The following is a 13,254-nucleotide window of genomic DNA, read 5'->3' as shown; positions in this document are numbered from 1 at the left end:
TGATTGGTCCAAACAGCTCTGGTTCGAGCAGTGTAGCTCCTTAACAGATCAAGGACAGAACTAACTTCAATTGTGTGGGCGGGGCTAAATTAGGCTGGCATCCAGGCTACTACATTACTACTGAAAAGTTTAACTCACTACAGTGTTGCCATGGGTGATTAACACCTTTCCTACTGCATCTGGAGTGACACTAAACATTTTGGTTTTCCAAGGAAGCCATTGAAACGGTTTGAAATCATTTATGTGGCAAATCCAAATTATTAAGAATCATTCAAAATAAAGAGCTTGACACACATTTCTATGAGCAGTCTACTTTATTGAAGGCACATCAGTTAAAAAAGAACACAATATTTGTTCTGGACATTTTACATTCATTGTCAATCACTTTTTCCTTGAATAAAATCAACTGTGTAAATCACATATTAGGGCTGGGTGTTCTACAATTTATGGACCCAAAAAAGGCATTTGTCGATTAAGGCAACAATTTAGCTTTTTTTTTTTTATTCCTTTTTGAAAAGTATTCATTTTTGACAGTTGCCTTTATTGTAAGTGCCCTTGTGTTCTAATATTAATGACAAATTGTAAAATTAAAACTATGAATATACTGCAGACGTCATAAATAGAAGATATCCATTATCCAATACAGCCTCAGATTTAGAATCACTACTACTAATGTACAATGCATCACATTTCACAGCAATATTAAATATTTAAATGATCCCAAAGGACTTATTTTCCAGTGTATAGCAATTGTTTGTATTGTTATTTTTACATATGGTATATGACTGTTGCAAAAAAATGGAGTTGGCAGGGTTAGGCCACACACTTTAGGGGTATATGAATTAGAGAGTTCCATATGGCTGGTCTTCTAGACATGGTTTAGTAGACTAAGACCACATCTGTGGAACCTCGCCATCATGTGCACTGGGACAGAAAAACATTGAGAACTTTTACTAGTTCAGCTCAAATTCCAGCAGTCTTGCAAAAAAATGTCAACCTCATTTCCTAACCGATTTTTCAGACCACTGAGAAAACACATGTTTGTCTGATTTTCTTCGCAAGACAGCTTAACAGAGGGTTAGCAAAATTGTGTGTGCTTCTCTATTATTTTCATTGATCCTGAACCCTCTGTCTCTTCTTTGTCTCGTTCCCTTCCAAGTCCTTCATGCACGCAACCAGGAAACTGCGGCACTTCAGAGCATACTGCTCAGGAAAGTCCCGGAAATGACCAACGTGGGGACTGGAAACAAAATCAAAACTGTCCACGGGGACGCCCTTCTGCTTCAGCGTCTCCACAAAGACCTTGATGTCTGTGTGCCTGATCACCTGGTCAGCTCGGGAGTAAAGGTAGAAATGAGGCCAGGCGGGCGGACGCTCCTGCACGGCGTCATAGTGGTTCTTGTGGATGTACTTGGTCAAGGGGTACAGCACGACTCGCAACAGGAAAACAGTCACTGCGAAAAGCGCTAAGAGGACGTACCTTAAAACAGGGGTTATTTTGGGCCCCAGGGTGGCCGTCAATGCACGTAGGGCCCCGCGGACATTCCCACTACCTGGGGCACTGTCCACTAAGGCCCCAATTACACACAAGGATTGGAACTGTTTGTCATTGTGCAACAAATCTGCAATATAACGGTACAGCATGAAGCCGCCATTACTGAATATGTGAAAGAAAATAGGACTGTTCTCCACCTCATAGTCATAGAGGACCTCCAGCAGCTTAAGGGCCGTACTGCTCAGCTCCTTGTAGCCAAACGACTCTGAGATGAAGACTGTCTTCAAGGGAGCGGTGTAGCGGATGGTGACACATCCCTAAAAGTGAGGAAAGAAAGATAGGAAAAAAAAATGAGTTTCTTATGTTACTGCTTCTATAATGCCACAATGCTGCTAAATTGATAGTGTAAATTAGCAGAACGCCTCGTGAGATTATCGTATTTAGGTTTCACCTGTTCATTGTAGATGGAGCTGTATTTGGAGAGGTGTTTGTCTTTGCAACCAGCCCAGCCCAACAGAATCACAACTGGCTCCTTTGTCCCCTGCCAGTGTCTCTCTGAAAACAAGACAGACGATAAAACAGCACGCTACCAAAGCTGTCACAGCAAGCTAAGCTAAAACGAAGCTAGCGAGCTAAGCTTACACAGTCGGCCGAATTACATTTGTACGGCTTTTTTGTAAAATAAATGTTAGCATATACGCTAAGCTAACTGAGGTATTGACGTACAGTACAATGAAATGATGCTCACCCGATGTCCCCACATCTGGAAACACGATATTGTAGTCTATTTCATCGTCTGCCATTTCCGTATGTGAGAGTATCAACTGTTGTTCTCCAACGTTAACGTTCGGTTCATTTGGCTGTTGAAGAAAGGGTTATGGAGAAGCCCCAGAGCGCTTAAATTAGCAACGCCAGATTGTAACACGCTGCAGACAGGTCTATGGGCTGTCAGGTCACTGCACTATTACAGTCCCGCTTCTTCTTATGTGGTTGAACAGCGGATGACATCCAGCTAACGCTGCAATACCGCCCCCCTCTGTATTATAGTGTTATGTCGGACACATTGGGGAAATTCTGCGTAATATTCCACAAATATATATGTAAAAATATATATGCAAAAAATAAAATAATCTGACAATGCGAGCCCAGCACATCACCAACTCCATGTTTGAGAAAAGATATGAAGGGACCCCAAAAGTCGGAAAACCTATCCCACACATTGTTACCTTCTCCAATGAAGTATTTATTTCAACCAACATTCTTTCTTTTATTTTCTTTCACTGACAAGCAACAAGATATTTTTGCTTGTAACCCGTCTAAATGTATATTCCTTTCTTTTCATTTAAATGACATGGCTGGTAATACATCTTTTTCCTATCATACAAATATTTTTATAAAATGGCTGAATGTGTTCACATTCCTACATACAGTGGAGCACCTTCATTTTATCGCACTATATATATATTATACTATATTTTCATGGTATTTGAGCAAAGTAACTGGGGTTACACAATGCACAAGAACCCCTGTATTGCTATGGCTTTAATAATTTACTCACTATTTGGATTTGAGCCTTCTTGCATTCCTCTATGCAGTCATTCATATGAATCTCCTTCACATCCTTTCTCCATGTTTCTAATCTGGAGTCTGAGGAATGGTGTGATTTGAGATCAATGTTCCATACAACAAGTTAAACCTCTTTCTTTAGAACTCAAATACAATTTGTGATTGTGGTACTGTTGATGTTTCCCCCAATTTATGAATTGTAGTTTAGACCTGTTTATTCTATATCATCCCTCCAGATATAGAACCAGTCAAATGTGAAAGTGTGTCTGTGGTACTGTAAACCTGGACGACAGAATAAAGATAAACAACGTTGTTAAAGAGTATTCGTTTATTGTCCCCAGGCAACTTCAGAAACAGTTAATGATACCAAATCTGAACTGTGGTATAAATGCATTTCAATCACCATCTTACTTTGGCTGTTTCCATAGAAACCTTAGAGATACTGACTAAATTAAAACAGGTGCCTCTCCATTGTATGTATTGCTGGTTTTACAATGACAAGTCCCTAATTCCACTTTTATCTTTTTTTTAATAGAATTTACAGTATGTTTAGTTAAGTTTGCTAAGAAATACAAATAATATGGGAACATAAAAAACTGACCTGCTTTACCCTAAAAAGTCAACAGAAATTAAGAAACTAGCTGCTAGCATGACTTAAAAAAAAAAAAATTGTGAACCTGCACATATGCAGTATAGTACAGTATAATGCTGTGTGCAAGTGTGCACACTACACTCTCCGTCCCCATACGATCTCCATCTTGTGCACATGGGCCTTGGACGATTTGGAGAAGGTGCTTTTAACCACATTGAGAGGCGCGGTCTTGCGGCTGAGGTAAACCTTATTGACACATGTAGGAAGCAACGACTGCTCCTCTTCCTTCTGCTGCTCCTTCTCTCCAGCTCCCACTCCTTCCTTCTTGATGATGGTACATGAGTGGGCAAAAATGTATCCCGTCATAAAGGCATCAAACCCGGCCCGGTGCGTCCCGGAGTCGGCCTTCTTCGTCTGATTGCCATTCTTTGGCGTGGGGTCAGTTAACTTTTCTCCCCCTACATTTTCTGTTCTGCTTTCTAAACCATCGTTTGTGGTGGCTTTTGCGTTTGTGTTGTCAACATTTGTGAGCGTTGGTGCAAGGTTTTGGAAGTCTGCGTTGTCTTCACAGATTCTGTTCCCCTCGCTGCCTGTGTTCATGTCCTCTCCTTCATTTGGTTGGGTGTTCCCGTCACTGTCCATTAGAGGCCTTCTTTCTGGGACCTGCTCAGCCCCTTGCGGGTCCTCTGGTGTTTCTTCAGGATCCACCTCCATGTGGGGTATTTTGCTTTCAGGGGCACCGTCAAAGACGGAAGAGCCCTCCGCTGCTTTGCCTCCACCTTTCTTCTTCTCTCTATGTCTCTTCCTCTTTTTTCTCTTATCCCCCGTGCCTTTCTCGTCCTGGAGGAGGATCAGGTCAGTGTCATGGGATAACGGACACTGGTTGCCATTCGTACACCAGCCGAACCCCTGCCAGACAAGCACGTACAAACCGAAAGACAGGCTAGTTAAAAATGGGGGGGGGGGGGGGGGGGGGGGGGGGGGGGGACTTAATTGGTTTCATTTCACTTTAGCTTGAGAATTTTTGTAAAACTGAAATTTTCCTCTGGGTACAAAAAGGTTCAGACTTACAGAGAAGTGCTCACAGATTTCAGTATGTCCTTCCGCAGAGGCCACAGCTGGACACACTCTGTAGTCCACATAGCTGGACATGGGACCGGGATACTGACAGAACTCTACATGAAAGTGAGGGCCGCTCCCTCCGGAGGTCACACTGCGACTGTTATCCATCTTACTGGAAGGAAAGAGAGAAGGGACGAATAGGGACATTAGAAATTATTAAAACAGACACTTTAAAACGCCGGCACAACTCCCTTTTTACGGTAATGATACTAGCACAATAATGCGTTCTGAGGTTTCTTGATATTGGGGGAAAAAAAACGGACAGGGAGGAGGAAACATCTTTCTTCTCTGCTTTTCACTTCAGCCAGACCTGTGCATTATGTTTGATATAGATACAACTCAATTCCTAAAACAAAAACTGGTCGCCAGGAAAAATTCTGACACACACGCACAGAGACACACACAGACACCCCCCTTAGGAAATGTATATAGCGCAAACTCTGGTATTCTATATATACACACACTGTATTATATCCTGTACTTATGTGTTTCTACTGTGTCAATATTTTACTATAAACCAAAACTCACCATTTCTTATAGGCATACTCCAAATAGGAGGCAGTGAGCCGGAGCTCAAATTCAGTGACATATTTGGTGTCATAGATGCCAGCAGGAAACATCTCAGACAGGTCAGAGGTGAAGTTGGCCAAGCGGTCAGGCACATGTGCATAAAAACTCTGGTTTAAAAAAAAGACCAAAAAGTGCATTACATTTTCCTCCAGACCTTGGTGGCACCCAGATATATTCACTATATAATGATATAACAGAAAGTTAAGCAGCAAATCCAACTGGAGAAGCTGGAACCAGAGAACCCTTGGTGTGTTTGCTAAAATAAAATACTTAACAATATATCAATTATCAAAATAGTTGTTGATTGATTTCAGGCAATTACCTAATAGAGTAATCGACTTGCAGTTCTAATGCCAATGGCTAAGTAAGATTATGTAACAAGTGCAAAACATTTTGATGTATGTTGAAATCAAAAATGTATACTAAACTACAGATAATAATTATCCAGTCAGTATTTCTTCCCAGAATATTTGAAAAATATGTGTTAATGAGGAAATATTAGTGAAATGGACATCAAAAAGACAAAAGGAATACAACTGAACAGCAACCATGATAACTTGATGGTACCTGGTACAGAAAGACCATGTCGATGAGGCCGTTGTGGAGCACCAGAGGTTTCCTGGCACGCAGCAGTTCAGTGAACAAGGCTCGGATGTGGACGCCCTGATCGTCTGATGCTCCCTAAAAAAGAAGGGAGACAGAACAACACAGCTAAAACAGTACAGGTATAATAGAGACCAGTAGGACAAGATGCAGCAACACACAGCACCATACAGAACAGTATCATCACCTTATTATTGCCCTTACAGTAAGGGATTCCGTGGGCGTACTGCTTGTTAAAGTCAAATCCATGCTGAACCAGAAACTGGACTGACTGGGGCTCTATGATGTACTCCTCGGAACACAGCAGGGTGAGGTTATACACCTGGACGAGGTATGTGTCTGCAGCCTGAGGAAGGAGAAGGCAGAAGATAAACTTCACAGACATAACACAGAAGCCTGCAGTGGCAAATTGTCATATCTGACAAGCACAAGATACATGACCGACAATGGTGTGGGAGACTATGGACTACGGAGACGGCAGTGTCCACAAGTTATCTGCAATCCAAGAAGGGTTCATCTCAACGTACCTTGTTGTCCAGTTTCTTGTAACAGGCGATTCCCAGAGAGAGGATGGAGCGTGAGCGGGCTGCATGGCATACAGCTTTGTACCTGTCCTCTATAGATCTGAAAGATGACAGCGAGGGTCAGGGCGGGCTTGCAGAAATACAAAAACCAAAAAAGCACTAAGATGGGATGGCACATGCTCCAAACCGCATATTTTGCGACTGAGGCTTCTTTCAAAACAACCTGTTGATACTCTTTAGGTGAGTGTGTATTAGGAAGGAAGGAGTGCAGAAAAGACAGCTTTTTACTTACTCAGCCAGCAAGGATTTTCTGTTTCCAAGACCACTCAGCTCCTAAAACATACAAAGGGAACACTTACTACTTTACTACTACTAGATTTAAATTGGTGATATCATGTAACAAAACAAAGAGTACAAAGAATAACATATATACAGACCTTCCTATTCACGCGTTTGACTGATTTTTTCACAAACCGTGTGCTGCCTGGTATAACTTATGACAACTCCTTGCGCACGGATATCGCGGAGACTGTGTAGCAGGAGGTTATAGTGCACGATTTAATTATAGTTTTAAGCCTAAATCAAGGTAACAAGTTGTTTCGGGTTCCTCTGTTAAATTGTGATTCTTGTTCTACCGAAAGAAAATACAATTTTTTTTTTCAGCAGAAACGTGAATGGTGTGATGGTGCAGTGGACTTATGCTATTATTTTTGCTGAAGAAGGTTCGAACCCAGCGCGACACGGATCATCGTAATTTCTTTTAAAACATAATTTTCCACTGTACAATGTTATTGTAGTGTCGTGCTCAGATATTCAGTCCAGTACAGTTTATATTGAGGTGCGACTTGCAAAGGCAAGTAAAATGTTTATGAATTTGTAGCGAATCTGTCGACCTGGGTAGCCGTTGAGGTTTACACGGCACCTGGACAGGCTCGGAAACAAGTAGGTGGAAAAACCAGAAGGCACATAACACCGGCCCCTCACTATTATGGAGATTACTTGGTTTTTCGAAGGGGCATAATGGTTGTTTTGAGAAATGATTATTCTCAGGAAATTAAACAAGGCACATTGTGGTCTGTGTTGGTTTACCACGTAAGAAAGAAGGAAGTGGGCTGCTTCAAATCATAGACAGTGCTTCAAGTCCACCATGAATTGTACTTCTTTGCCGTGTAAATTTCCCACGATAAAAATGGTTAAAAATGGAGTTGACGTGTGTGTGTTTCGGCCTTCCACGTACAGTTTGGTCACATGTTACTCTGTCACTTGTAAAAGAGTAAATAAGAGGGACACATCTATGAGTCTTAAAAAGTATGAATCCACTAAATATGTAATTGCATGTGGTACACAAGACATTCACAAACAAGTTGCAACACTTACCGTGTCCAGTGCAACGAAGGAAGACGTTTTAATGGCCACTACCATAGCAGGCCAAAGCTCTCTGAAGTTATCATTCTGGACATCAATAACTGGAACGACCAGTGAAGACACCATGTTTGTCTCAACTTGTGTAAAAAGCAAGCAGCTCTTATACTATACAAACGTTGTCAGCAGTTCACGACGGCTAACGTCACCTGGAATAGTAGCTAAGCTAACTATCTGGCAAAGCTTTTCATTATAGCAGCTCTATGCGGAGACCTTTACTTATTTGTTGCTTAGCTACTTGATATATTACGTTAATACATTCGGTATTTATTTTTGAAGTTGTAAATTCATTAGCACTTGCTCGGCTCGACAACTATCAGCGCTTCCACCGTAAACATTTCAACGTGCTTCTCGGGGTCTTTGAACAAAAAATCCATAGTAGTTTGACTATGGCCTGAGCGGAAAAAATAAACGTTTGCCACTTAATGTATACACAACATTTGCCAACTAAACTAATACAAATCTTGTATCGGAAATGATGTACCTAATGTTTGTATTTGAATAGTGTGTTTGACATTTAGCTTTTCAATCTCAATTTCAAGCAGGCGTTTGTGATACACACCACTAAAAATACGTCACTTTACTTAGCTAACTGTCGAGGGAAGTGCGCCATTTTGGCTCAAACAAAGTCAGAAACATTTTTATGTTTGATAAAGTATTTTCAATTGTATCACTAAAATACGTTGTAAAAGTCTGCAGGGCGAGGCTCTGGTTTCCACAAGTCAACATGTAATGCTAATGTCTTTTTTTCTTGTTTTTACACCGCGTAAGTAGCTAGGTTAGTTAGCTTAACGTAATGATTACAATCCACAGCTGAGCTTCACTGCCAGCCAAGCTATCGTGACGTTTGCTACATTTAGCTTTGCTGTTTGCTTTAACCTCCGCGATGGGTGGCTGCTCCGCTCCAAATTGCTCAAATTCAACCAGCATAGGCAAACAGCTGTTTAGGTTCCCCAAAGACCCTGTCCGTATGAAGAAATGGGTGGTGAACTGTCGGCGTGACTTCGAACCAACCCCTCACTCCAGACTCTGCCAGGTAACGTTGGCTAGCTAAGTTTACACAGAGTAGAGCTGGGCAATATATCGATAATATGTTAATATCGTGATATGACACTAGATATCGTCTTAGATGTTGGATGTGTAATATTCTAAAATGGCTTACGTGTTATCTTTTCCTGGTTTTAAAGGCTGCATTACAGTAAAGTTATGTCATTTTCTGTGTTACCAGACTGTTCGAACTTTTATATCATTTTTTACCGTCACACACTAAGTCATATCTACATTACTGAAGAGTATTTATCTGAAATCTCATTGTGAGGATAATTTGTTAAAGCATCAATTTTCAACCCTGGCCTATATCTCTTAACTAGCACCAGTTTATTAAAACACTGTTATAGACGATGGGTCATTTCTAAAGAATGCTAAAAGTTGAATTGGATACGACTATGCATCAATAGAGTAGAATTCATTAATATATAATGGTAACCTATCCTTTTCTTCTGGGTTCAGTTGCCACTCTTTAACATTATTGTTGCTTTTGTTCTGCCACATAATGCTGGGTTGGTACTCAGACTGTATGCATGTTCTTATTTTATTGTGTTTGGGTGTATTATTAGTTGGATAAAATGTATTTGTATTCTTGTTTTGTTCCCCGAAGGACCATTTTGAACAGAGCCAGTTTGAGGAGATAGCGAGATCTTCTGCTGGGGGAAAGAAGCTGAAGCCCAATGCCATCCCAACTCTTTTCAGTTTGGGAGAACCTGCTTACAGAGTAATCCCTTATCCATACAACATGCTGCCCATAAAACCTGAACCGGGTAATATATTTGGGTTACTTTGATTAATGTTTTTTTTTGCATTTATCCAAGCCTAATTTGAGATTATTTTCTTTTTTCACCACGCCAATGCATGTATGCCTGTACGTTGAGGTACATGTAATATGCACCAGATTCCAGATGGGACATACAGTACTGGTTAGATGTTGCTTTGTGTCTGTAGTGGAGAAGGAGCTGAGTTTCGGGGACCATGGGTATGCCAGACGCACCCGTCTGCCCGGCCCAGTGGATGAGGATGCAGACAGGACTGCAGAGGACCGGCAGCCCTGCACACAGTGTCAGCTCCTCAAGAAACAGCTGGAGCAGGAGATGCAGCACACTTCAAGGCTACAGAAGGAGGTAGGATTGCTGCTGGGGTCTCAGTCAACAAATTACTAGTCTTTTTCTTTGAAGGGGCAATGTGCTGTATTTGAAAAGAAACAAACTATTACCAGAGTTAAAATTGTCAACACTGGGTCAGATGTAGGGGTGTAACAAGACACTTAGCTCACAAGATGAGGCGATACAGGAGATCAGGGGTACGAGACGAGATTTTAACACTATTTTAAAGAAAAAGTCAATGACAAAATATGACTGAAAAACCAACACTATAAAATGTTTTGCCACAAACTGACTGGCTTCTCTCCTGTATAAGTTAACTGTTACACCGTAACTTATTCCATATGTCTGTTAAAACTCAGATTACAACGTAACCAAGCGTTTTCTGGCGGTGCTTGAGACCAGTTGTACAATAGAGAGAGAGAGCAAAGTGAAGCTGAATTTATAATTATTTCACAGTGATTACATTCTAGCACAAATAAATAACCAATGGATGATTTTTGTTGAGAAAGGCAGTCTTTTCTCCTCATCTGGATTTTATTCAATGCAGCAGAGCAAGGAAGTAGGCTGCTCTAGTATTGATTCATGACCACGAGGGGAGATCAATTCACTTTGTTCTGACTCATTTTAAAAAAGAGAGAGAGAGAGAGAGAGAGAGAGAGAGAGAGAGAGAGAGAGAGAGAGAGAGAGAGAGAGAGAGAGAGAGAGAGAGAGAGAGAGATTTGTCAAGAGTCAGCACTGAACTGCAGGCGTGTCTCGGCCAAGAGAGGGAGAGAGAAAGTGGGGTGATCGGTGGTACCCTTGAACTTGTTCTAACGCTGGGTTTTACAGGCAGCTTCTTCCAACTGCAACTCTGCTATCGCTCAGCAAAAGTTAACTTGGGTCAACTTTAAACTTGTCAAGAACGGGTGGGGGATCTTCTTTGCTAATTTGGACGTCAAAGCCAGACTCATCCGTCATGTTGGCTGTTGCTTTGCACTTGTGTACTGAGACTGCAAGACACGCGTCTCCTCACCAAAAAGTCTCCTCGCATTTCGTATTGCTCCTTTAACACTGCTAGTCAGGTGTTATGAAAAATGTACAACAAAATGTTTATGCCAGTTCTACTTTCTAACTTATCTTTAGCTTACATCCCCTAGTTATTTGATCATTGACTTTGATGTGCAGCTGCCTTTTTAAGAGCCACAAAATAAAAAAAGGAAATCAGTTAGGGAATCATGAGTGTAAATGTTTGATAAATAGCCCTATTAAACCATTTTCTTCTCTGTCAGGCAGAGGAGATGAAGAAGCGCCTGTATCGGCTCGACAGGATTGAGAAGGGTCTCCGGAACTTTCTGTACGAGGACCAGATCCGTGCCCTGTCCCTCACCAAACGCTCCAGACGGGCCGTCTGGTCTCCAGAGACCATCCTGAAGGCCCGTAAGATCCGCCGTGAGATTGGCACAAAAGGCTACGAGTACATGAGAGAGCTGGGATACCCTTTGCCCTCCTACAGGACTTTATGTAACCGCCTGGAGACTAAGATAATGGTGACGACCGACATGAGCTGTGAGGAGCTGGCGGAGCTGGGCCTGGGGCTCATGGCCACCTGTGACAGTCCTAGAGAAGGTGTTGGGGTCAATGGTGATGAGGAGGAACTCATGGGTGTTTTGTCCTGATCGTTCAGTCTGCATAACTTACTGACTCTAACCAGGGGAAGAATGTTCAAAAGTTGCTGTATATGCAGACATGACTCTTATCTATGAAGACTTAAAGCGTCATTATTAATATATGCTTTGCTTGACAGAGGTTGTGAGACTCATTTGAATTGCCAGCGGGTTGTGCTTGTGCACCACGAAGACACAGCTTTGCTCAACTGATGTGAAGTACTGGGGCTTGTTAGCCTAAAAGTGCATTTTGTTGTCCCAGATAGAAACTTGTGTAAAAACAATACAGGGAATACAATTTAACACAACTGAACACATCTGTTCCCAACTGTAATGCTTCAAAAAAATGAAAAAAAGACAATAACAGAATGAAATTATATATTTATTAGGGCTGTCAAAATGAACACGTGAATAACAAGTTGCTTTAAACGCCGTAAATTTAAAGCACGGTTAGCGCAGAATCATTCTGTGATTTGGGCATCGGGCCGTACCCTTGTTTGGGTAATCAGGAAGTGATGCAGCAGTGACGTTGTACGTCGTCCATACTTTGTGGATGGCTAGCAGGAACGTAAAGTGCTCTGTGATAACACCCAGGGGATCACCAGGCACGTGGCTCGCTACGGCGGAGTGAAGCGCATCTCCGGTCTGAGCGGTGAGGAGACCTGCAGCGGGCTGGAGGGAGAGAGTGATCCATGATTCCGTCACCTAAAACCGAGCATTCCATTAAGATGGCGGTGATTGCAATTGATGTGGTGTACGCCGCACCCACCATGGCTTCGGAGTGGAGCTCGGCAATATATCGATATCGAGATATGAGACTAAATAACGTCTTAGATTTTGGATATCGTAATATGGCATAAGTGTTGTCATTACCTGTTACGTTCCATTCACAATCACAGAAGGCTTGTATCATATGGACGTGCCGACAGTTTTGTTGTCATTACTTAGAATTCCTCATGTGGCCAACAGAAATTACGCACCACAGCTTTACACGAATAAAAGAATAGCGTAAGAGCCACACACTTAATCTAAAGAGAGACTTGCTGTTCTGAGTTACAGGCTGCATTACTCAAAGTTGAACTAAATCAATAATCATTAAAAATCTTAAGATGCCCCCCAAAAAAACAAAGAAACAAAGCTCCTTTAGCAGAAGTAGACAAAGAAAAGGGTCTTTGAATGGCAAGTTGAGTTTCAAAGCCCTTCCAGCATGTTGTCTTGGTAAGACCAAAGTTTTTGCGTATACCGTCGATGTAAACTGAGTTATAACCAGAGTGTGTTGAGTCTCAAAGACCACTTAAGCATTAAAATATTGAAAAAATGTCCCTTTTGCTCAGTTAAACTGTGGAAGTATTCATGATACTCAAATATACTGAGAGCAGACGCAATTCTGGGTTGGGTAGCTTGAGTATTTTAATATGTAAATATTACTCTATACAATAAAACAAAATATCTTGAAACTGTTTCCTTTACATTATTGCGAGCTTTATTTTTTGTGACTGAATGTATTTTCAAAATATTCATATACAGTGTGTGTATGTATGTATGTATGTATGTATGTATG

General features: G+C 41.5%; 3 protein-coding genes across 3 annotated transcripts; 1 reads left to right on the top strand and 2 right to left on the bottom strand.

The window, feature by feature from the left end:
• Positions 1 to 299: 299 nt before the first annotated feature.
• On the bottom strand, positions 300 to 2,511 carry tmem53 (transmembrane protein 53). Its single transcript, XM_034887542.1, has 4 exons — positions 2,421 to 2,511; positions 2,244 to 2,355; positions 1,947 to 2,050; positions 300 to 1,812 (listed from the first exon to the last, which is right to left on the bottom strand). Exons 2-4 carry the CDS (start codon positions 2,296 to 2,298, stop codon positions 1,111 to 1,113), a joined length of 861 nt encoding a protein of 286 aa, XP_034743433.1. The 5' UTR covers positions 2,299 to 2,355; positions 2,421 to 2,511; the 3' UTR covers positions 300 to 1,110.
• Positions 2,512 to 3,371: 860 nt separating this feature from the next.
• toe1 (target of EGR1, exonuclease) lies at positions 3,372 to 8,335 on the bottom strand. The gene is made up of 8 exons (XM_034887537.1): positions 7,850 to 8,335; positions 6,765 to 6,805; positions 6,476 to 6,572; positions 6,136 to 6,294; positions 5,913 to 6,026; positions 5,304 to 5,452; positions 4,725 to 4,887; positions 3,372 to 4,562 (listed from the first exon to the last, which is right to left on the bottom strand). The coding sequence occupies exons 1-8, from the start codon at positions 7,961 to 7,963 to the stop codon at positions 3,789 to 3,791; spliced, it is 1,611 nt and encodes a 536-aa protein (XP_034743428.1). The 5' UTR covers positions 7,964 to 8,335; the 3' UTR covers positions 3,372 to 3,788.
• A 125-nt stretch (positions 8,336 to 8,460) lies between these two features.
• Positions 8,461 to 12,032, top strand: si:ch73-382f3.1 (uncharacterized protein LOC100151273 homolog). The gene is made up of 4 exons (XM_034887541.1): positions 8,461 to 8,930; positions 9,552 to 9,711; positions 9,893 to 10,068; positions 11,319 to 12,032. The coding sequence occupies exons 1-4, from the start codon at positions 8,781 to 8,783 to the stop codon at positions 11,703 to 11,705; spliced, it is 873 nt and encodes a 290-aa protein (XP_034743432.1). The 5' UTR covers positions 8,461 to 8,780; the 3' UTR covers positions 11,706 to 12,032.
• The last annotated feature ends 1,222 nt before the right edge of the window (positions 12,033 to 13,254 follow it).

Source organism: Etheostoma cragini, chromosome 12 (assembly GCF_013103735.1).
Source record: "Etheostoma cragini isolate CJK2018 chromosome 12, CSU_Ecrag_1.0, whole genome shotgun sequence".
Lineage (NCBI taxonomy): Eukaryota > Metazoa > Chordata > Actinopteri > Perciformes > Percidae > Etheostoma > Etheostoma cragini.
The sequence above is the reverse complement of the archived record's forward strand: the minus strand, read 5'-3'. Positions and strand labels throughout refer to the sequence as shown.